The sequence below is a fragment of the Adelges cooleyi genome, unplaced genomic scaffold (assembly GCF_023614345.1).
Source record: "Adelges cooleyi isolate 19-005CV unplaced genomic scaffold, UGA_ACOO_1.1 ACOO_flye_CR_arks_rails_tigmint_CR_PRNA_247, whole genome shotgun sequence".
NCBI lineage: Eukaryota > Metazoa > Arthropoda > Insecta > Hemiptera > Adelgidae > Adelges > Adelges cooleyi.
The window spans coordinates 4,179,664-4,201,323 of record NW_026095912.1 but is presented as its reverse complement, the minus strand read 5'-3'; the positions used below and the strand labels follow the sequence as shown (position 1 = coordinate 4,201,323).

The window sequence follows — 21,660 nt, the reverse complement described above, 5'->3', positions numbered from 1 at the left end:
TATCTGTGTTTCCGGAATGTTATTGGCCTTTGTATTGTAGTTGTTATTTTCAACAAATAGTCTAATAATCGCGATAGAGTCTACTCGAATAGTAATCATTGTCTTTTTCTATAATAATATTCTAACTTGTTGACCGGTTTGGTTCTTTGTATCAAATCGACCTTCGTTAATCGTTCATCGATGGAGACAACGACTGCCGTCGGCAACAAACAATGTTATATTATCGCATTGTGTGTTGTTCGTAGTTTAAAAAAAAAAAAAATTACAACATTAATAAGTCCACCACATTAGGTAGGTGTGTATTATAATGGTTTTTTTTTTTCAATCATACGAGTATTTTTGTACTACTTTTTCGTCGTCCTCTTCGAGTCCGCTGGTCGGCAACAGCGTTATTTTGAACTCTTCGGCTCTTTGTTTGCCTTCTTCGAGCACGGCCAATTCTTCGGCCCGAGTCGGGTCCTTCGTTTCCAGCATATTTTTGCTGGGGTACACCTTTTGGTATTCGGTGTGCATAAACGGCGTTAACGATTTGACGTCCCACTTTTGTCCCCAGCCTCGGTAGGTGTAATCCATGACGCTACAAGAAACAACAGTTCAGCAATCGTACCCAAAAAGGCAAGCTAGCTTGATCAAGTTAGCTCCAGACTTGTTATAAAAAAAAAAATGTATAAAGATATCTTAATATGCATGCATAGAACACAAAAAGTACTTGCTGCAAGCTAAACGACTGTTAGTTTTTATGAGTTTTTTACTCCTAAGAGCGATGACACGTTAATAGGCTCATATCTGTATGGTTTCATTCTCAGTCACTCACGATCGTTGACCTATTGCAATCTCAATTCACCACAAAGGCGTCTGATAACTACAGATTTATTAGCAAAGGAGCCAGTCGAGAGAAGCTACGGCTTTCAAACCTCGACACGGCCTAAGCTTGGATTTTGAACTTTGTGATATCCTATACTTAGTCTGACAAATGTGTTAACAAACTTGGAACCCGTCACGGCCACCGCACCCGGCCATACGTTCGACTTGACCGCCAAGTAAGCAGCACTGTGATCGAACTTGTTTGTGATCTCGACATTCCAAGGCTGCGATTCGCCCACGAAATCGTCTTCCGAAAGGCTAACGAACACGTCCCGGCCCACTCGAGTGGAGCTTTCATCTTCGGTGCTAACTGACAACGATTGGGACGATTGGTCTTCGTCGTCATCGAAAAATTCTTCGCCGTCAAAGTTCTATTAAAACAACACCGTGACTTAAGAATTGACCCTGTGTAATAGCATTGGGAGTAGATTTCCAGCACAGAGGGGTTGAAATTCCCTGTTGTCTACAACATTGTGATGGTCGGATGACCCTGAACAAGCGTGTTGTGTGGCAAAATGATTTATTCGTTCAAATTCAAAGTGAACATTTTACAAAACTGTGAGTGGTGGGATACTGAATAAGACAGACATTAGAAAATAAGTTGTAGATAGATCACAGCGGAGGGATTAGACCGAAACAAAAAAGCTGACAGTATGTTTGGTTGTGCAGCAAAAGAAACGTTCATGTTGAATAAATGTCCTACAAATTTTAAACATCAATTAAGATCCATGATGTTAAATATCAAAAGCAAACGTCTCGTCAACGACAATGTATCGGATACATCAGGATTACTTTTAAAGGTCAACACGGCCAGTTATCGTTTTTACTTTGTTCTGCTTTATTGTAGACAAAATATCCAGCCACACTTCGGTAACTCCGTCTTCGGTTATCATCGGAGTGTGGTGAACCCAATTGTCTGGATCCATGAGGTCGTAAGTGGGTAACGATTTGTACTCTTGGTTGGTCGAGTACTCGTACAAGGCTGTCGGCAATAACAAAAACAAACTGTAAAACGAGTTGGGCTGAGTCGTGTTTGCTGAGGCCGCAAACTTACTGTACGTACTTATGCAAATGTATACTTACATTTTTTAACTACGCTTTTGTGGTACAACGGGTGAGACTTGCCGAGCGAACTCTTTGTGATGTTTCTTATTTCATCGACCGGATTCAAGTAGCCGACAGGCGATATTTGTGTGGCGGCCGTTATCCTAGCTATCTGAGCTCTAAGGTAATGTTTTTCCAATCCGTCAAACATGGGGTAACAGTCCATCTACGTCCGATGCACATTATGATAAGCATAAATATCTAGAAACTATATTTAACGCGCCTCTATCGTATGTCTGGTCAAATCTTTTAAGTAATTTACATCAATCTCGATATATTGAAAACTACTTCAATAACCAATCAATTCTGCAAAACTGTACCTGCACTTTTTGCCTACTCTATGTGTCTAAAGATTTCTATGAAACGCGCATTGTAAACGATTCAACTCAAAGCGGTTTCCCGTCAAATTGGCATTGTCCAATAACTTATGATACCATATATTATGTGTAACTACCGTCGTTGGATTACCGGTGAGTCCAAATCGCCGACCAAGTACCGTTTGATTTTGCGCGACTGAACCACGTGATGAGGTTTGAGAAGAGGCAGTTCGATCCACTCTGCACTGGGTTGATGAGTTACGAAATATGTCTAGATCAAAACAGAAAATCGTGTAAGCTATTATATATTTTGTTGCACCTAATGGTCATTGGGAATGTGGACTTAAATAACAGCTGACCGCCTTGGAAAGAGAATAAAAAGTCACGTCCAAAGGCAAGTCTCGACCAACCTTTCTGTTGGTGCCGAATCCAAGCATTTCGGGCTGCAGAAGTTCAGCCGTTTCGTTTTGTAATTGTTTCTGACACTGTGTCATCATCTCATCGCCGGGCGTAAATTCAAAATTATCTTCCGCCATTTCCGCATAATAGTTTCTTTCTTCTTCCGGATCGTGTTCGCTGGGTGCCATTAAAGTGAACCTGTCGTGTTCGTCCATCAAGGCCTCTCCGTACGCCATTTCATCGTATCCGACATCGACCGGCTGTCGGACACCTTGAACTTCCAGGCTTTTCTTGTGGACAAACAAGGACAATTTTGACATTTACCAGTAACCCGGAAACATCCAGGTTCCTCCAATGCTTACCTTTACTCTCCGTTCGATTTCGTCGTCTAGCCATTCGCATTCCAGCACATAGTAATTGCGCCGCAAACCCAACATTATTCCCCAGTACCTGATGGCATACAGCTTAAGTATGGTATTTACAAATTGTCGTCGACTCACCTGATGTTTTTTAACTTGCCAGACCGCGACATCTGATCCATGGTCGCACCGATGGTCTCCGCCTCTTCGACGGTCAAACCGCATCCGGCTTTGTTGAACGCCTTGTTGGAAGTAGACAGTTCTTGGACTTCGGCAACCGGAAATCGACCATCTTCGGATTCGCCGTACATCCAATCGTCGCCTTCTTCGTAGTCGTTTTCGCCTTCGAACTCGTTCAGGCCCTGACTGTGTTTCCTGTTTTCCTTGTTCCACGACCATATGATGTTCTGAAACAAACAGTAAAAGTGGACTTTATTACTTACTACAAAAGGCAATTTTTCCACGCCGTAAATTATTTTTATTACTATTTTGGGTACATAGGTTTAGTTACTTTATAGAGTTCGGTGGAATTTTCACATGCGTTTTGGTCGATTGAGTCCAAAAAATGTGAACCGTATTCGCGTATAGGGTTGCGGAACTCCTTTTTTATCTCTTCGCTATAGTACTCGAAAAATGTTACCGGATTCGGCGGTCGCTGGAAGATCAATTTTTCCAGCAAAGCACAGACGTGCGTGTGCCTAAAAACAAGCAGATAATAATAAATTCCTTCTATAAGAATAATTCCTGCAGGGCGAACCCGGAAGGACCATAGTGGCGTTTGCCCTAGATGGGTCTCAAGATCAAATTGAACACAATATCAGTGAGGTGATGCAAAAATTCGCTCGTTATGCAATTTTGTAGCACAATTTTTTTGGCAATCTATTTTTCGAGAAAATATTTTACAGGTACTTTTTTACAGGACGCCATTTTTAATTTTTTTACTTACAAACTTATACCGTTGACGTCCTTTATTTGCATGTAAGACGACCGACTGCATGTTGCCAAGTCTTTGGACGTTGTCCTGTCAGGATCTTTGGCCGAGCTGTTCTTCGACTTGTAATACATATTGATACGGTCGTCCAGTGAACTGTTGTCGAACAGTTCTTTAATCGAAGTGCTGGACACACTCATTTCGCTGTGTTTTTTCTTCTTCAGCGCACCTCGAAAAAAACATTAAACTCTTAACAAAAATTACTCGAAAACAACACTTGCTTTATACCAATCAAAAATAATGCGTTAGTTTGGTTGTCTAGGATTTAATTTTAAAAAAATGTAAACAGCACACACGTTAGAAAAATTAAACATGTATACAATTATACACAGCCTATTTTGTTGTTCAATTATAAGTAGGATTTAAATTTTGTTATTTACCAGTTACCGTGTAAGTGTTTAGACTGTACACATAGGCTATAGACTAGAGGTCCCTTTTACACGTGTATTCGATTACACGTGAAACCCGTTTAATTATAAATACACGTGTATATACTATATACACGTGTATGTTAATTACACGGGGTTCGTGTACACGTGTATTTAAATTACACGTTTAAAATCACAGGCACTACTAGCTACCTAGACTTTGGTAAATACCGGTTTTTTGGGTAACTATATGGTTTAATCATAGAGTACTAAATCTATTCTAATTTTTATTAAAATTTAAAAAACAAAATCCAACGTCAATAATATGATATTCGTTTTTACTCTTATTGCTTATATTTTATTTAGTTATTTTAATAACGGGCTGTGTCCAAAGTACAGTAGATATATTATTTAAATAATAAATATATTATATACCTGTACTATTTTGTATATTTTAAACAGCCGACATGAAAATACCAGGCCACATTTAAACGAAAATACAAATACTATAAGGTAGGTGTTACCTATTAAAAAAAAAAAAAAACTCAAAAGATAAATAAAATTATTTTTGTATTTCGACAACTACTCATGAAGAAAACTTCAAATATATTTTTATTTGGACGAGTTTAAACAATTTTGCGGTTTTTGGATGAAAACAAAATGTAATTGAAACTTTGAACATTCACTGAGGAAATTGTTTTTGTCTAATTGATATGACAACAAAACATACCAACTATTTAACTTATTTTTTAAACTATAACACTATTGAAGGACTTCAGTAGCTAACCTAACCGTAATGGTACATAATTTTTATTGACCTGTGTAAGTGTAATAATTTGTTTATATAATTTGAAAAGATAAGTCAACTTGACCCGTTTTGCACAGACTTAGATAATATGTATACACATGACTCATAATATATTATGCATTAAGGTGATAAGTGAGTTTGAGCCAACTAGATCAGTAGCGTTTTATGTAATTTGTCACTTATGAATTGTAGACCAACCTAATTTTGCATGGTATGCTACATTTTTAATTTCAATAGATAAACTTGCATTTTTTCAGTTTAAAAAAAAATTTGAGTTTTAGTTTTTTAAAAATGTTCTCAACACGGGTGCAAATCCTTGGATATTAATTCAATAATATATTATTTCTTTGTTATTTGTTGTTGGTTTTTTTTTTGACATCACACTGACGCTGTGGTGAGCGTATCGGACCTTCGACAGCTATTAAATAGTAATAAAACATTAATTTGACTTCCCACGCCACGCCAAGTAGTCTAGACTAATATTTTGGCCCATTTTAAATTAAATTAAATATTTTGAACAGTTTTTTTTTGGTCCACCATTACAATTGTTGATTTTATTATTTAACAATAGTAGGCTGACTCAACAAACAAATCGGACCGATGCAATTATCTAAGCTTATCAACAAAATAAAACACATGAAAATTATTATAAAGGAAATGAGTAATAAGGCTCGAAGAGAACAAACGTTCATTTAAACATAATACATAGTTATTTATTTAATTTCCTATACACGTCATAAATTGGCAAGATTAAAAAATATTTTGTTAACAATATTTCAATGACATCGATGCATATATAATGTAAATATCACAAAAAATTATTATTTAACCGTACCATCAAACATTATAACTATATACTAATTAAGCATTAAATAGACATTATAAAGATACCTAATGAAAATATTATAAAATAAATGTACAAGGAAAAAAAAAATGTCATTTCGTAGAGTTAAAAACTTTTGCTTTTGGAAATTTCAATATAATTTTTTGGTTACAATTGTTTCGAAAGAAAAAAAAAAAAAATTATTATCGCTACGAACAATTTGTCTAACATGATGAAAAAAATGAAATAAATTTAGACTAAATTATTCTATTTTGCCAACTTGGTTTTCTAAGTCTTTTTCATACCTACGTTTCGTAACGGGTATAAAATACTATCAATATATTAATATTATTATAACAATATTAAATTATAAAAATTAATAACTAACCTAGTGATAACAACATTAATGATTTACGCTAAAGCCGCGTCATGTACATAACGATTGTGGCGTTTAACGATGTATGTATTGTTTGTATAAAGGAAAAAAAATAATAATTTAAGTATAATAATAACACACGATCTTAAAACTTAAATAAATGCTATCTCAAGTACTAGGTTGACTGACATACATGTAAAAAAAAAAAATTTAAAAAAAAGGATTAGTAACAAATAATATTATCCGTAAAAACAAAATTATCGAGAAAAAAATTAGTCTGTAAACATAAATCTTAATGGGAAAAAAATCTAGGTCGATCGTCAAATTCAATTGTAGATAAAAAGTCAAACATTGTTATACGTCCATAAATATTCACATATGATTATCACCAAAAGTAGCATAATATAGTATCAGTTTTTTTTTTACTAAAATTTTTAACTATTATCAATATTTAAAAAATTTAGATCCAATGAAATATGTTTTATGTACAATTTTTATTTACAAAAATGATCAACACGTTCATTTTTGTGCATTCTTGTAATAAGGTCGTTGCATAGATATTTGTGTGTATTTAAACAAGGTATATACATAAAAAAAAAAAAAAACGTTTAAACAATTTTTAAATAAGCATATTAATCGTTTTTTTTTTCAAATAGAAAATTTCTATACAATAACAATAAATAAACAAATAAATAGGTTACGTTTTTCCTATTAATTAAAATAATCATATTAACTAGAGTTAATATTGCATTAACAAGGCGACAAAAAGTAAAAGATTACTCTTGTTGAAAAAGAAAATTGGTTTGAAAAAAAAAATTATATAAATATATATTCTACAACAACATAGAATACTTATACACAATATAATATAGGTAGACAACATTGTTTTTAAAGTTACAAAGATATTTTATGTTTAACACAGTTTTTGGTAGTTAACGTGCAACTAAATTTAAATAAACAATCGAGCAAAAATAGCGTCGTGCAGTAATGTGAGGAATGATTTTTTTCGATAGAATGAATGGGACGATAAGAAATAGGTAATTTAATTAATGATTAAATTGAACGAAATTTATTCTTCGAGTACGTGAGAAACTTGAAGGGGAAAAAACAATTATAAGTTATAGTCGATTGAATCGTAAGAAGTCTTGTGAATTTGCTCTTATTGTTCTGAATCAAATATGCGTACCCTAACTCGCTGTTTGTAATGGTATTCTTTTAAGTACGATTTAAGCATTTTCGGAAGTTTTAACTGGTTGACGTCGTCGTATGTAATCTGACTACATATGCTAGCGCGACACATGTGCTGCAACGAAAACGTGAAGTTCCTGTGCAACGGTATGGTCAACATCGGCTCGAAAAACATACAACAAGTGGGATCCTTGTAGTGCTCGATCAGGCCGCAAACAGTCGAGGAAGCGAACACGCCGGGATCTCTTGAGTCGAAACTGAACAGGTGGTTCCACTGTTCGATTCTGGCGTGTAACGAGCGGCCGTACTTTCTGAAGCTTACGGAAAATAAGTACTCTTCTTGAGCTGAATCTCTGAGCAAAAACGTACCTTCGGGTCTGTTCTCCAAGAGTTTTTCTGCTTCGTACCTGTCCATTTTCCCCCAATAAAACGAACACATTGTGATTTGAAGCAAATCAGGAACTAAATAATGAATATAGTCAATGGACGTGTGTATCCTGTGACTATTGTTCATATCGGTCGGTGCGTTCAGAGCCGTCAGCGCGGCTCTTTGGAATAGTGACGTCAAATTGTCCATAGTCATTTTGGGCAAACTGAACTGCAGCAGTTGAATGTGCAATCCGGGCCGGAAGCCGGGGGGAGGTTCGATGCCTTCTTGGATTTCTTTGGCTCGTTCTTTGTACGCTCGGTCCTCGAAATCTTCGTTCATGTATTCTTCGCTATTACCGTCGCATTGCAATTCGATGGCCGAGTCTTCAAAAGAAGGTAAAGCCATTTCCAGGCTGTTGGGAGCGCTTTCCATGAACGGTTCAGCTTCGGCGGCGACTGTGGTTTCCACTTCTCTCTCTTCGACTTGGTCGTTCGGATGCGGCGGCGCCAAGGCGTCGAAAACTACGCCGGCGCCCAGATGATGGTCTTCGGTGCGCCTATAACGAGTACACACGCACGTTTCACACTCGACATTCGACTCGGGTATGCTGTCGGGGGCGTTGCAACATTTCGAGTTGCGAGATTTCAACCGAGAACAATTGAAACGAAGCACCCAGTGGTTGAGTTTTTTTGCACTCACGATACTCTTGGATGGCTGAGCCGAGCTGGGTTTGGAAATTTCGGGCGCCGTACAAGTATCGTGTGGTCTCGCGCTGTCTTCGGCCCACTGCTCGGCCACATCCCAACCGTGCCCGTCGCCGTTGCACGCGTACGTGTGGTCACCGTCATCGAACCGTCGCGCGTTCGCAGACGTAGACGGCAGCATTTCTTGTTGTGGACCACCGGCCAGACCTACGGTAGCAGCGGACGTCGACGGGACGCCAGCGCCAGGCGTCGACCCGTCGACGGGCGCGTCCGCGTTCGCCTTGGAAGGGTCGGCGGAATTTTTCCAGGAAACCGCGTCGCCCAGTGTAGTGACTTTTTGTCCCATTTTCCCTCGGACGGACCGCCGGTGCGATCAGGCCATTAACACGTGAAAACGTCGGCGGCTGCGGCGAACGCGACGCGACACGACCGGACAGGGGGAAAAACGGCGGCGGCGACGACGACGACGGCGGCCGTGGACATGTACAACGGCGGCGTTTGCGGCGAGTCACGCGATTTTCGACTGGCCGACGTTCATCGACATTGGACAATCGAAACCCGACGACGGTACACGATGGACAGACGCACCGATTTCTAAAAAAATGATTTTTATTACTGCAAAATAAAATATAACTAACTTTAAATTTGTTCAAATTTGACACAATTATCAATCACATAAACCTACACCGTTCGCTATGATAACCAACGAATGGTATAATTATTTTTAATAATATTTTACCTAAATATTATTGTGATGGTTCACCGTAATCACGATATCAATGTAGGGGAATAAAAAAAAAAAGAAAAGAAATGTTACCATGATACGGCCGCCGTAATATTGTGTCCTTGTCACTTTCACCGTTCAACTGCAGCACCAGCAGCAGCTGTTGTTCAGTGTTCTGGTTACTTGTTTTCTACCTCCACTTGGGATTGAAAAATATTCAATATAATTAGAATTTAACGTTAAAACGGCTGAAGATTATTGGATATTGATTATCAAACGACATACAAGTATTTTATAATTATTAACGAAATATTAAAGAAACCGTCCGAAAGAGAGACGGAAATATTATATTGTCATTAAGTGGGGGATAGGCAATTGTCCGACAAAACGACGAAAACGTCACTACAACGACGGCCTACGACACTAGTCCCACGAAACGCGCAGTAGCCGCTGTGACTGGAGGTAGAAAATGGCAGCTGTTTTTTTTTTGACAATCCGACAAATAGTCAATTAAAATAATAATACATAATATTAATTATTATTATTGTCGAAAAACAGAAATAGTATAAAACATAACAATTATTCAACACACAACATTTTAAAAAAAAACCGCAAACAGATTTCAAAATATATCTAATTGAAAAAAGGTGAACAAGAAATTATACCTTATCTGTTTTTTGAGAGGAATGGCAAAGGCAAAAATATAATTGCTTTTTTAGTGCACTTGCCGAAAACAATTACCGTCACAAAGATCTGATTTAGACGTTTTAAACGATATAAGGCAAAATGTATTTGGGGGAGGAGGCCTACCCATAAATTAAATATATACCTCCCCAGATATTTTTCTCTTTTTACTATGTTTTATAACTACTACTTATAGGAAACACTTGAATTGAGTATTAATACCGCATTTTTTTTTTTTTTTTGTAAAGATAGCAGCTACAAAAATAATGTCAATTTTTTACCTTCACAACCGACCCATAACACTATAAGTACTTACCACATTTAAATTTGTTTTAATAAGCACAAAGCCACTCCAGATAGCATAATCTGTTGTCTTATTTTTACATACATTTATTTACTTCATAGCTCAACACCAGAGTAATATATTATTATTAATTAATAATAATAATATAACACTACAATTTGTGATTTATTTCTTGGCCCCATACATTTTTAGAAGTTTTAGTTATTATTAACTGTCTCAAAATTGTAACAAAATTTAATTTTGCTTTGAACCTACCCCCTCTTCTCTCTTACTTGGTTTTAGCAACTCATTTTTATCATACATTTACCAACGTCGAAATGGCCTTACTATGTAAATGATTCATAGTTTTAAAATCTAAAATCTACTTATTGATATGTTTGTTAGTCATCAAAGACAATATTCGATGACCAGCATAATATTATCTGACATTGTACATGCATTCCCGTTTATCTTATATTATCAAAAAACTAGTCACTGTTCTTGTATTTACTTTTACAAATATAAAAAATAACCGATAACGCTATATTATCGTGGCTTGTAATTCCATAGTATAGGTAGATCTTAAAATAAGTATAAAATTCATTTGAATTGCTCAATTTCGTTTATTGTTTAAGACTGTCATTTTATTTTTATTTCATATTTAAACTGTTATGTTTTTTTAAAATTAATTGTTGAAACAAATTGAAAAAATATGAGTGGGAGTACGTATAATACACAACTATCCTTACTGAGCCACCCTGTACCTTGTGTTTCTTAAGCTAATGCTACTTAATATTATGTAAAAATACAAATGTGTTGTACTCTGAACCAATAATTATTCAACTCTCTCGGTACACGTATTTTTGTTGCGCCAAAGACATATTCTATAAAAAATACTTAACTAATTATCAAAATAATATTAAAAACCCTTAACCATAAGACCATACACTATCTTCAGCGCCAACGACAGACTGAGACCATTTACGGGCGAACACCTCCTTACATACATATTATACTTAAGGTATAGACATATACTGTTTAAAGTCACATCAAAATTTGCTAGATTGTTCAGTAAGTCAAACAACAATAACAATATTAATTTTTCCAAATCCATAGGTTACGCACAGGAGCAAAAAGTATATAAGGAGGTGTTCGCCGGTAATCGGTGCCAGTCTGCCGTCAGCGCTGGAGAGGTCAACATTGTTGCCGAAATACGTGTCGTATGCGTGAAGAGTACTATTTTACGGTTAAGGGTTTTTAATATTATTTTATATAGCCGTAAGTTGCTCAAGTTTGTTCATAGAATGACGTATACATATTAATATCGGTTATTTGTTCAGGTTGATACGTATACTTTTGGCGTTCAACCGAAACGTAGGAATTCAAATAAAATATGAATAATAAAATATTGTAACTTAAACCTGTTGTTCTTAGACGTCGGGTCTAACTCACTAGTCTCTTAAAGTAAATTTAATTTTTGAGTTTCATACAAAAACTCAATTGTGTTATCCAGAACCTCTTTGGTCGATACCGAGTGTTATGAGTTTGAACAATTTTTTTTTTAAATCGAGTTAAGCCTACGTTCTTCATTGTTGGACACGTAGATATTATACAGTCATTAGTGTAGTTCAGAATTGAACGGAAAACTGTACCATTTGATCCTGAACTATATTAACATGTACAATTTGCTGAGTTTCTATACGGTTTTATGTTTGCTGAGATGTGTCCGCCAAGGAATGAGCGGACCGACCGCCGAACAGGTTTTGAGGAATATCCAAAAAAGAGAAAGCCGTCTGATGGTATTGCATTTGCAAGACAATACCTGCTACACCACCGATTGGCAGTGTAGCCGAGTGCCGAGTACGGCGCCGAATACTCAATTCCGCGTAGGCCCGATCGATCCGGCCTACGATACTTGTCGCAACCACATCCAGATCGTACGACGAAATTGCGTTACGGCGTTGAAACTGTCCGACGATTACCTAGTCGACATTTCCGGACAGCCGACGTTGGACAGCGTTGTGGACGAGTGCCGGCAGCGCGGTCGGTACGCGGAGGGACTGGCGCGCGTCGCCAACGTGGTCGAGAGCGCCGTTTTCACCGTTGTGGACAAATACTGCAAGATGACCATACTGTTGTACGACCGGGAGCGGCGGAAGTACGAAACGTTTCAGCTGATGGCCAACGCGCATCGTTGGTTCGACGGTGTGATGGCCGTCGCCAACGACAAGTTTGCACAATTTGAAATCGAGATCGAGCCGATTCGCCGAGTAGTGCAGGCCGCCCGCGAATTACTCGTTCAGGACGCCGCTACCTTCAAGAGACTGACATTCTTCATTGACGTTTGCAACGAATTTGCACAGCGATTTGGTACCATGTTCGGACTTGTGAAAATAGTCGACCGCGTGACGCCTGTCCAGTTGACGGTTCCGGAAGAGATTCACGACAAACTGATTGAAGACTTGGGAGTAGCTTACCGTTACTTAACGCGGGATCCGTAGACACTTTTTGTGTGTACAAGGTGATCCATATAATTTAAAAAAAATTAAAAATACCAATAATCGAAAATACTAGTATTCTGTATTTGTCAATACCTTGTCACATTTACACCTTAGAAAAATAAGTGTAAGTAAGTGTATGTAAAGTAAGTGTATTCGACACACCCAACTAAATAAATATTCATACTGTGCACCTGTTATATTTTGCGTAATAACTATACGCCAATTTACTGTACTTGTCGTTTGAAAATAAAAATACGTTTAACAGAAATCAATATTACAATTTGTATTTTACTAAATACATAGCTTGTATGTACCGAATCATCCGTTTATCGTCAAATTTTATCTGGTTAAAAATTCGGTCAAGACGGGTCCGAAATTTCCAAGTTTTGGATTTGAGTATGGAGAAATTTGTTTAGGTTTAAACTCAATAAAATTGCCGCTCAGGTCGATTTATGTCGAATGTTGCCTATCTTTTGTCGCTTTATTTGTATATAAATAATGCAATTTCATCGATAAAAACGATATGGTTTCCGTAAGTAAAATAAAATACTGGTCAATCCAGAGGGAATCTGGATTCTGGTTTCGAACAATATTGAAGGAGGTATTGTACATTTTCAATATTAACCGTCAATTAATGAATTATTTTCAATGGTGTATGTTTGTATTGTTAATTAACCATGTTCCGATCCTCTGGGAACTACCATGGTTACCAATGGTTATGGTAGTAAAACACATTTTCGGTGTACAATAAATACATTGATAAGAGATAAGAAAGCCGCCGGTTTATTTTCTCAACTAATTAATTTACCAGTTCATTCATTGTTCGTTTTGCAATTGTATATTGTTTGAACTTTTTAATGTAGTTCGCTTAATATATAACAATGGATCACGTTATCTGTGAATTTTTAATTTTATAGAATAATCGTAAAAGTGCATTCATATTATTACCTATTTTCTTATCGAAAATACTACTTTTTTTTTCCGATTCAACAATTTTCATCAGCCATACGGAAATTTTATCTATCACTCTTTTCACACGCAGCATCGACTTCCGTTTTTGTACCTATATTTATAGCACAACTTTTGTTCGATAAATGATCGATGAACCTGACTTGACCTGATTTGATAGCTTCATTTTTTTGCATTTATCATCAGTATTAACTTGCCCGTGTAAACATGTACAAGCATAGGATCGGCTTTGCCTTGCAACGGCACTGCAAGTTGCCTGTTTGTCTCAGATTGAAACACGATTCGAATCAACCGCCATCGGAACCGGGCAACTACTATGATCCCGACACTATAAACGAAAACCCAATGCATAGGGTTAAAAGGTTTTTAAAAAGGGATTTGAATCAATTGGTGTCAACATTTAACGATCCCTTCAATCAGTATGAAGACAGTAAATTGTTTCCAAAGACTGTAGATTTATTGATTGTCGGTGGGGGTGCAATCGGTTCATCGATCGCTTATTGGATACAAAATAAGGTCAGAGACGGACTTTCGATTGTTGTCGTGGACAAAGATTTATCGGTAAACAATAATCATATGACTCCAGATGAGGTAGGATAAATGGTTAAGTTGTATAGTTACAGTTGTCACTGATATTAAGCCGATCGTGTAATTTTAGTACCTATTAAATTTTCGTCGAAAGAACGGATAATCCAAATGAGGCCGTTTCGTGTGATACTAACATAAACAGTTTTACTTACCTATGTTTTAAATGTTACCTATTAATGTTTTCATAAACATTATGTAAAGTAAATTTGCACAATATCTGTTCTCTAAATGTTATTATATTTGTGTGTATTATGCACAACTTGATATTTTGTAGTTGCTGAATTACAGAAAAACTGTTCACATTTTCAGTAATTACTTTGTAATGCTTTGAGTAAAAAACATTTTTCATTTATTCATAAACATCTTAAAATATTGCCTTATTTTCTATATTTTTAGTCAGGATTTTTGTTTTTTAAAGCTAAAAATCATACTTTTTCTACCTCTAAAATTGATTGAAAAAATCTGACTTGAACAATAAATAGTAAAACATAAAGTTATTTAAAACAAACATTTTTTCATATTATTTGTTGAGTTAAAATTGAAAACATTTAAATACATTTTGATTTGTTTAAATACCAATTTATTTGTAAATATTTGTTTAAATTAAAAATGTAATGTTATTTATTATTTAAAAAAACGTTAATTAGGTCTTAAGGCTTATTTTCTATAAAACAGTTTTTTTCATCAAAGCGTTTCAAAGTTATAAATGAAATTTTCTTAAAATGAGTGTTTTTTTAGTTTACTGTACTTATCAATAAGACTAGTAAAATGTATTTAGAGAGCCAAAATTGTATCAAATTACTATTTTCAATGTTAAGTAATATGCAAGTTTTAAAAGAACTGAAAATATAAGTGAAAATCATTGTTGACAAGGAAAAAACCCTTTTAAAATTATTGTTTTTATTATTGATTTAGTATTCTAAAGCTTCGTCGGCGCTTTCGGCAGGAGGAATTCGACAACAGTTTTCATTGAAAGAAAATATACAACTATCCATGTACAGTGCTCAGTTTCTGCGCGAAATCAAAACCCACTTGACCATTCCAGAAAATGATCCGCCCGAAGTCAGTTTTAATCCATCCGGGTACTTATATTTGGCATCGGAGAAAGGCGCCGATACAATGTTACAAAATCACAAAGTTCAAAAGTAGGCTGTGTGTTTTTTTTTTTTGAAAATCATGTCGTTGTTTAAAATTGGAATTTGCAAATGTCATTAGGGACGCAGGAGCTAGAGTGGAACTCCTATCACCGGATATTATGAAAAAAAGATATCCCTGGTTGAACACCGAAGGCATTGTACTCGGGAGCCTCGGCACATTGAACGAAGGATGGTGAGTTTAACGCCGACGATATTTTTATTTTCATTACATGCCCCGTAACTGTAATTTAACCGACTTTCTTAGGTTTGACTCCTGGTCAATGTTGGAAGCATTTAAAAAAAAAGCCAAATCGCTCGGTACGTATTATGTCGAAGGGGAAGTTGTTGATTTCGGTTTCAAAGTCGATCCCAGCATAGTAACTGAAAACGATCCTAATAAAGAATATGAAGGAATTAACAGCGTAAAGGTACAAGGCTTTTGCCAGCATATTTTAACTAGAGCTGTCAAATTGCTTACACTTTTTATTGTAGTTAACAATACAATTAATATTGTCCAGGTGAAGTTACCAAACGGCGAATTCCAACAAATTGTGTTCGCGTTATGCATAATAGCGGCCGGTGCCGACTCAGGAAAGGTTGCTCGGATGGCAAAAGTAGGAACTGGAGATGGATTTTTGTCAACCCCTTTGCCTGTTGAACCACGGTAACAGTCTTAAATATTTAAGTACTAACTAAACACACAGACCATTTTGTTAAACAATATTAATTGAAACCGATTTTCAACTTGAGTCTAGTCATATTACATTTTGATTTTGGCATTTTTAATTTGAACAATTTGCAAATAACGAATAATTTAAAATTAAAATAAACTTTAGCGTTTAAAATTACTATTTTTTTAAAATTAAATACATTTTTATAATTATTCAAGCTTTTATTTTAACAACACCTGCTTAAATTTGATTTGCTATAATAATTTGTAATTAAATGCTTGTGTGTACTTTTAGCAAACGATTCGTCTACTGCATCCATGCTCCAAAAGGGCCGTCAATAGCACCGATGGTCATTGATCCATCTGGATTTTATTTTAGGTAACCAATTAAATTTTTTGTATTTAAAAAAACTGTTTTCGAATGATTTATTTTAGACCTTGTGATTAATTTTACATATTTATACTGTCGATTTAGGCCTGATGGATTCGATAACCATTATATTTGTGGCAAGTCGCCAGACGATGAGAACGAGCCAAGCACATCAAATCTAGACGTCGATCATGAATACTTTGAAAAAGAAATCTGGCCACTTCTCGCTCATAGAGTGCCTGCATTCAATGAAGCCAAAGTATGATGTCAATTTAGTTTTATTAGAAAATTGTCTTCCCCCATAGATTTTCGACTAGATGATTTGTTTAGTTCAAAACTTTATGAAAATATTTGTCTTACTTGAGCTAAAAAAACTTAGTGCAACATTTTATTGTAATATGTAAAAAAATATATCAACATTTTAACAATAATAGATTTTTTTTTAAAACAACATTATAACATATATAGACATTTAAAATGTTTAAAACGAAAATTGTTCCAGGTAAAAAGCAGTTGGGCCGGTTATTACGACTATAATTGGTATGATCAAAATGCTATCGTTGGAGCACATCCAAGTTACTTTAATTTGTTTCTTGCCACCGGTTTCAGCGGACACGGTAAACTAATTTAATAGTTATGCTTACACGATTATGATAACAACAATGATAATAATAATAATACTTGTTCATTAAAATATATATTAAGGTATACAACAAGCACCAGCGGTAGGAAGGGCCGTAATGGAAATGATCACCGATGGCGGCTTCATAAATATTGATCTTACGAAATTCGGTTTCGGTCGTTTGATCGCTGAAAAGCCATTGTACGAAAAGAATGTCATTTAACGAGCAATTTGTCATTTACTTTGGACGGAATGTAACTAGTTGCGGACCGTTTGAAACGTTTAAAATTCGATTTCACGTTGAAATTTTTGTACAGAAATATCAAAATGAACAACATGTAAATAGTAGCGATAGTAAATTCTCGAGGCATGTGACAGGTTTCAACACCGTATTGATTGGCAGTGAACTGTGCCTAAAATAAAATCAAAAAAAAAATTATAAAACATACTTTTAATATTGCAACTGTTGTTATTATTTAAGTCCCAAGTCCTTTACGCTTACCAACACGAAACTAGGATTATATTTATTACGCCAGTTGAATGACGATAAAGTGTATTCGTGAATATTATTTTGATGTATTAAATGACAACCGTGATGAGAGTGGCCGTCGAACACTAGTCTAGGGTTTATTGATTGCAACAACTGTAAAACATAAATAAAAAATTATTTATTACATTTAATATTCTCCGAAAAAAAAAACTAATGTAAAAAATCACTTTTTTTGTTGCATCCTTTTTTAGACAGTCCCAACCGTCGCGAAACGATTTCTGTTTTTCGTTTGTTGGAGCCGAATCAGGTTCATTGCATGCCATGTCGTTTTTTCTATGCAATGGGAAATGCTATAACAGATACGAAATGTGTTTAAATAATAATAATAATTTAAAATTACAGACAGAATTTTAAAAATTGTATTAAGTCAATCTAAGTTTCATTGCCAAAAAAATTCTACCGTGCAGTAATTTATTAATTATTTAATTGAAATTAATTATAAATAGAAAGTCAGTTACGCTTACTTGTAACAGTATAGGTGCACTGTAATTGCCTTCGACCATCATTTTCTCTGGACAAGCGATTTCTCTTTTGCTACACTTCAACCGCCCTAAATCGCAATATATATATTGATTAAATATCCACTATAATTCAATGTATATGTTCAACTGACTGGTAATATCTCTTAACTGTTGTTCTGCGTTGTAGCAAAAATAACATCCGTCCATTTCCATGGCCATACTGTTTACAGTGACGAAATGTACATTGCGTTTGCTAACTAACGTAACTGGTCCCGTATTGAATGCTTTGTAGAACCGTCTCTCAAGATATGGAGTTATGCTGAAGAAACGTACAGAGAAAAAACACAATTTTCAGTAGAAAATCAGTAATAACAACTATTAGCGTTCTTACCTATAATGAAATCCAATATCGTGATTACCGACGACAGTGTAAAGTTTTATGGATTTAGGTACTGAAAATAGATTTTTGAAAGTCGCAACGTACGAGTTGAAATCTTTTTCGCTGCTCCATAGACCTTCGTCGAACAGATCACCTAAGCACGTGGGTACAAGCAAGGATTATGCATTTTGCGACTTAAAAATTGATGGTTTTTTTAGTTTTGGAGACGCTTTTACATATTTATTATTATTTTTTGTGTGGGTGTAATAATTTATAAATAAATTTAATTAGAAAAAAACATAAATTGAAAAATAGTAATTTTTCCGATTTTGTCATTGACATTTAGTAGTAATGCCTAAAATTATATATAACAATCTTAACTTACCGAGCACAAAAACTAGTTCAGGACTATGTATTCGTATGGCTGTTTGAAAAGCTCGTTTCATCTCCCATTCTCTGAACAAATAACTTAAATGATAATTACTACGTAATTGGTTTCATAGATAAAATAATTAATTTAGATATTTTAGATGACACATTATACAATCAATTCTTCAGCCTAGAACTTCTTGCTTCGAAAAGGATTAGAACAAAAACAATATTCTTAAATAAAACAATTTCTATTAACATTTTTTTAAAAAAATGTTAATAGAAATGATGAAACAGTAAGAATTTTAATTTTACTCAATTACCTTCTCATTTTATCGAACCAATTCCCTTTTCTCGTTCCTAGTAAATGTGTGTCGGCTATGAACATTACTTTGAGAGGTTGTTCTAAGCTCATCGTATGATCTGATGGCCAATTACACTAAAATAATCGTGAAAAAACACGTAATAATATTTTATTAATAATTTTACAGTCATGAAACCAAGTATCGAAAATCCTTTGGATCCATTAAGAGGTAAAAATAACACCTACGCAAAAATTTAAATTTACAATTAATACACTTACTTGCATGAGCACAATATAGTATATCCCAAATTCGCAATAAAATACCACAAGAATAAAATAAAATATAAAAACAATTTTTTTCATTTTGTAGTTTTATATTAAATGAGCCATTGAATAGTGGAAAAAAGAAAGAAGGTAACTCATATCACAAATCCGAGCTATTCACTAGAATACAACGCATCATGTCGAGTACCATAGCACAGGTCTTAATGAGTTAGTCAACAAAATAATTGAAAAATATATCTATTTAAGAAAAAACTATACAAAATCGGTGTAAGTGTCGAGCCACTCGAGTCGGGCTTTCTGCTTTTGTAAATTTTAACTACCAAACGTTATCAACATTAGCGAGTTCCATTATCAGTGAAATATGATAAGGACGACCAGGGGTTTCTAAAACGATTATGGGGAGGTTGAACATTTTTTAAAAAAATTTACCCATAAAGAATCAAATTACACGACGTCATGGACAATAAAATAATATACAATATCCTTTATATACGATAACCATAGAACATTTGAATTATAATACAACTTGTATTTATTATCCACGTGTAATAATGATTACTTAAACATATTTATTTTTCAACCTCCACCATAATGGTTTTAGTAAACCCTGATCGCCCTTGGTGATAGAGGCAGATTTTTATTTTTATTATAAAAGAATAATAATTATGATTAGAACGAATGATTATGAGTTAGAACAAAGATTGAAAACACCAAATTGTTACACTTACTTAATGTACTCGTATATATAACGACATAAAATAGTACCCAAGATAATATCGAGCATTAAATGCGACAAATTAACGCGATCGCGTATGAACAAGTCATAATAATAGTTTTACGATTGGCGTTTGTGTTAGGCACATAAATCAAATCATAACTATACATGTTTGGTAGTTAAACAAAATTTAATATTTTGTAATGTACTTTGAAAACGTATATGATTTGCATTTTTAGTGAGCATTAATAGAATATATCCGTAAAATTAACCAAAATCAATATAGTAGGTAATGAGTTATTAGAAAACCAATTGTATAAAAGGTATTAAAAAATGTATGTTACGGGTTTTATTGTTATGAAACTGCTTTTTTAGCACTAAACTTTAGTGGAAAATATTAATTATTTCGAGTAATCATCGTAAAAAAATTGTTTTGTTCAAGTAAAAAATGACATAACTAACTTTTCTGGCTGTCCACCGAATGATGTTGTTATTAAAATGTTCGTGTTAAGCTATTAATTCGGCTAAAAGACAATGATGATTTAGGCCAAACAAACAAAATATAAATCATAATTCATAAATTTACCATTTAGTTAGTCAACAGTAATTTGACTGTGTAAAAACATAATTTTATGGTATTTTCAAACAAAACCATTCAGTGTGCTCAAAATCCCAAGTACTCATATTATCTTAAGAGTCTATTTCTAAAGAGTTTGGTTAAGCCAATATTTAAGAAAAAATATTTTTTAATACATTTCGATTAATTAATAAAAAAAATGTTGTTCAAGTAAAAAATGACATAATCAACTTTTTGGCTGTCGACCGGATATTGTGTTCAATAGTGAAGTGTGAACAAATTGCAAGAAATTTCATGAATTAGTTCTTATAATGCTTGGAGGAACGATTGCATAACACCAAGCTAGATGGATGGCAAAAGGAATTTATTGCCTTAAAATATTTTTCTTAAGGTGAGAATTCAAAATTTGAAAATCCAAGGAATATGTACACTCAGACAAATGTGTGTGTTCATAATATTATAAATATTATGGTCTGGGGCAAAGTGATGAAAAATTCAACTATGCAGTTATTTATCTTGGCCACTGAAAATTATACACTTTTTTAATCCAACCATGCTATTATTCGCAATTTGAGCACCTCGTATATTATTCAACGATTATTTTGCTTCAAAATAAAACCAGCCTAATTTCAGTATGACGAAGCTGTTAAATATATTTTGATTATGGTGACGTATTGTCTGAAAATGAATTTTAAATATAAAAAACGGTTTTTTCGTAGGGCTTAGAAAATATGGAAAAAATGGGATTTTTTTAAGTAATAAATTTAAAAAAAAACACATTTTTTGAGATTTGATATCATAA

General features: G+C 34.5%; 4 protein-coding genes across 6 annotated transcripts; 1 reads left to right on the top strand and 3 right to left on the bottom strand.

Moving 5' to 3' along the window:
* Positions 1-321: 321 nt before the first annotated feature.
* LOC126836989 (radial spoke head protein 6 homolog A-like) lies at positions 322-4,174 on the bottom strand. Its single transcript, XM_050570714.1, has 10 exons — positions 3,990-4,174; positions 3,555-3,741; positions 3,185-3,450; positions 3,047-3,134; positions 2,696-2,974; positions 2,437-2,556; positions 1,948-2,134; positions 1,692-1,846; positions 988-1,235; positions 322-577 (listed from the first exon to the last, which is right to left on the bottom strand). Exons 1-10 carry the CDS (start codon positions 4,172-4,174, stop codon positions 322-324), a joined length of 1,971 nt encoding a protein of 656 aa, XP_050426671.1.
* Positions 4,175-6,012: 1,838 nt separating this feature from the next.
* Positions 6,013-9,438, bottom strand: LOC126836441 (suppressor of cytokine signaling 5-like). The gene has a single exon (XM_050569829.1). It carries the CDS (start codon positions 9,015-9,017, stop codon positions 7,569-7,571), a length of 1,449 nt encoding a protein of 482 aa, XP_050425786.1. The 5' UTR covers positions 9,018-9,438; the 3' UTR covers positions 6,013-7,568.
* Positions 9,439-13,642: 4,204 nt separating this feature from the next.
* On the top strand, positions 13,643-17,670 carry LOC126836481 (FAD-dependent oxidoreductase domain-containing protein 1-like). 2 transcript variants are annotated; one of them, XM_050569947.1, is made up of 9 exons: positions 13,643-14,393; positions 15,336-15,565; positions 15,636-15,749; positions 15,822-15,984; positions 16,075-16,220; positions 16,522-16,605; positions 16,702-16,855; positions 17,099-17,213; positions 17,302-17,670. In XM_050569947.1, exons 1-9 carry the CDS (start codon positions 14,040-14,042, stop codon positions 17,439-17,441), a joined length of 1,500 nt encoding a protein of 499 aa, XP_050425904.1. In that variant the 5' UTR covers positions 13,643-14,039; the 3' UTR covers positions 17,442-17,670. The 2 variants fall into 2 exon arrangements, with proteins under 2 accessions (XP_050425904.1, XP_050425903.1); XM_050569946.1 differs by having other exon boundaries at positions 13,644-14,423; positions 17,302-17,669.
* Positions 16,697-19,873, bottom strand: LOC126836483 (metallophosphoesterase 1). 2 transcript variants are annotated; one of them, XM_050569949.1, is made up of 9 exons: positions 19,561-19,873; positions 19,301-19,416; positions 18,994-19,076; positions 18,621-18,762; positions 18,382-18,548; positions 18,233-18,318; positions 17,936-18,058; positions 17,721-17,861; positions 16,697-17,631 (listed from the first exon to the last, which is right to left on the bottom strand). In XM_050569949.1, exons 1-9 carry the CDS (start codon positions 19,642-19,644, stop codon positions 17,434-17,436), a joined length of 1,140 nt encoding a protein of 379 aa, XP_050425906.1. In that variant the 5' UTR covers positions 19,645-19,873; the 3' UTR covers positions 16,697-17,433. The 2 variants fall into 2 exon arrangements, with proteins under 2 accessions (XP_050425906.1, XP_050425907.1); XM_050569950.1 differs by having other exon boundaries at positions 18,994-19,064.
* Positions 19,874-21,660: the final 1,787 nt, after the last annotated feature.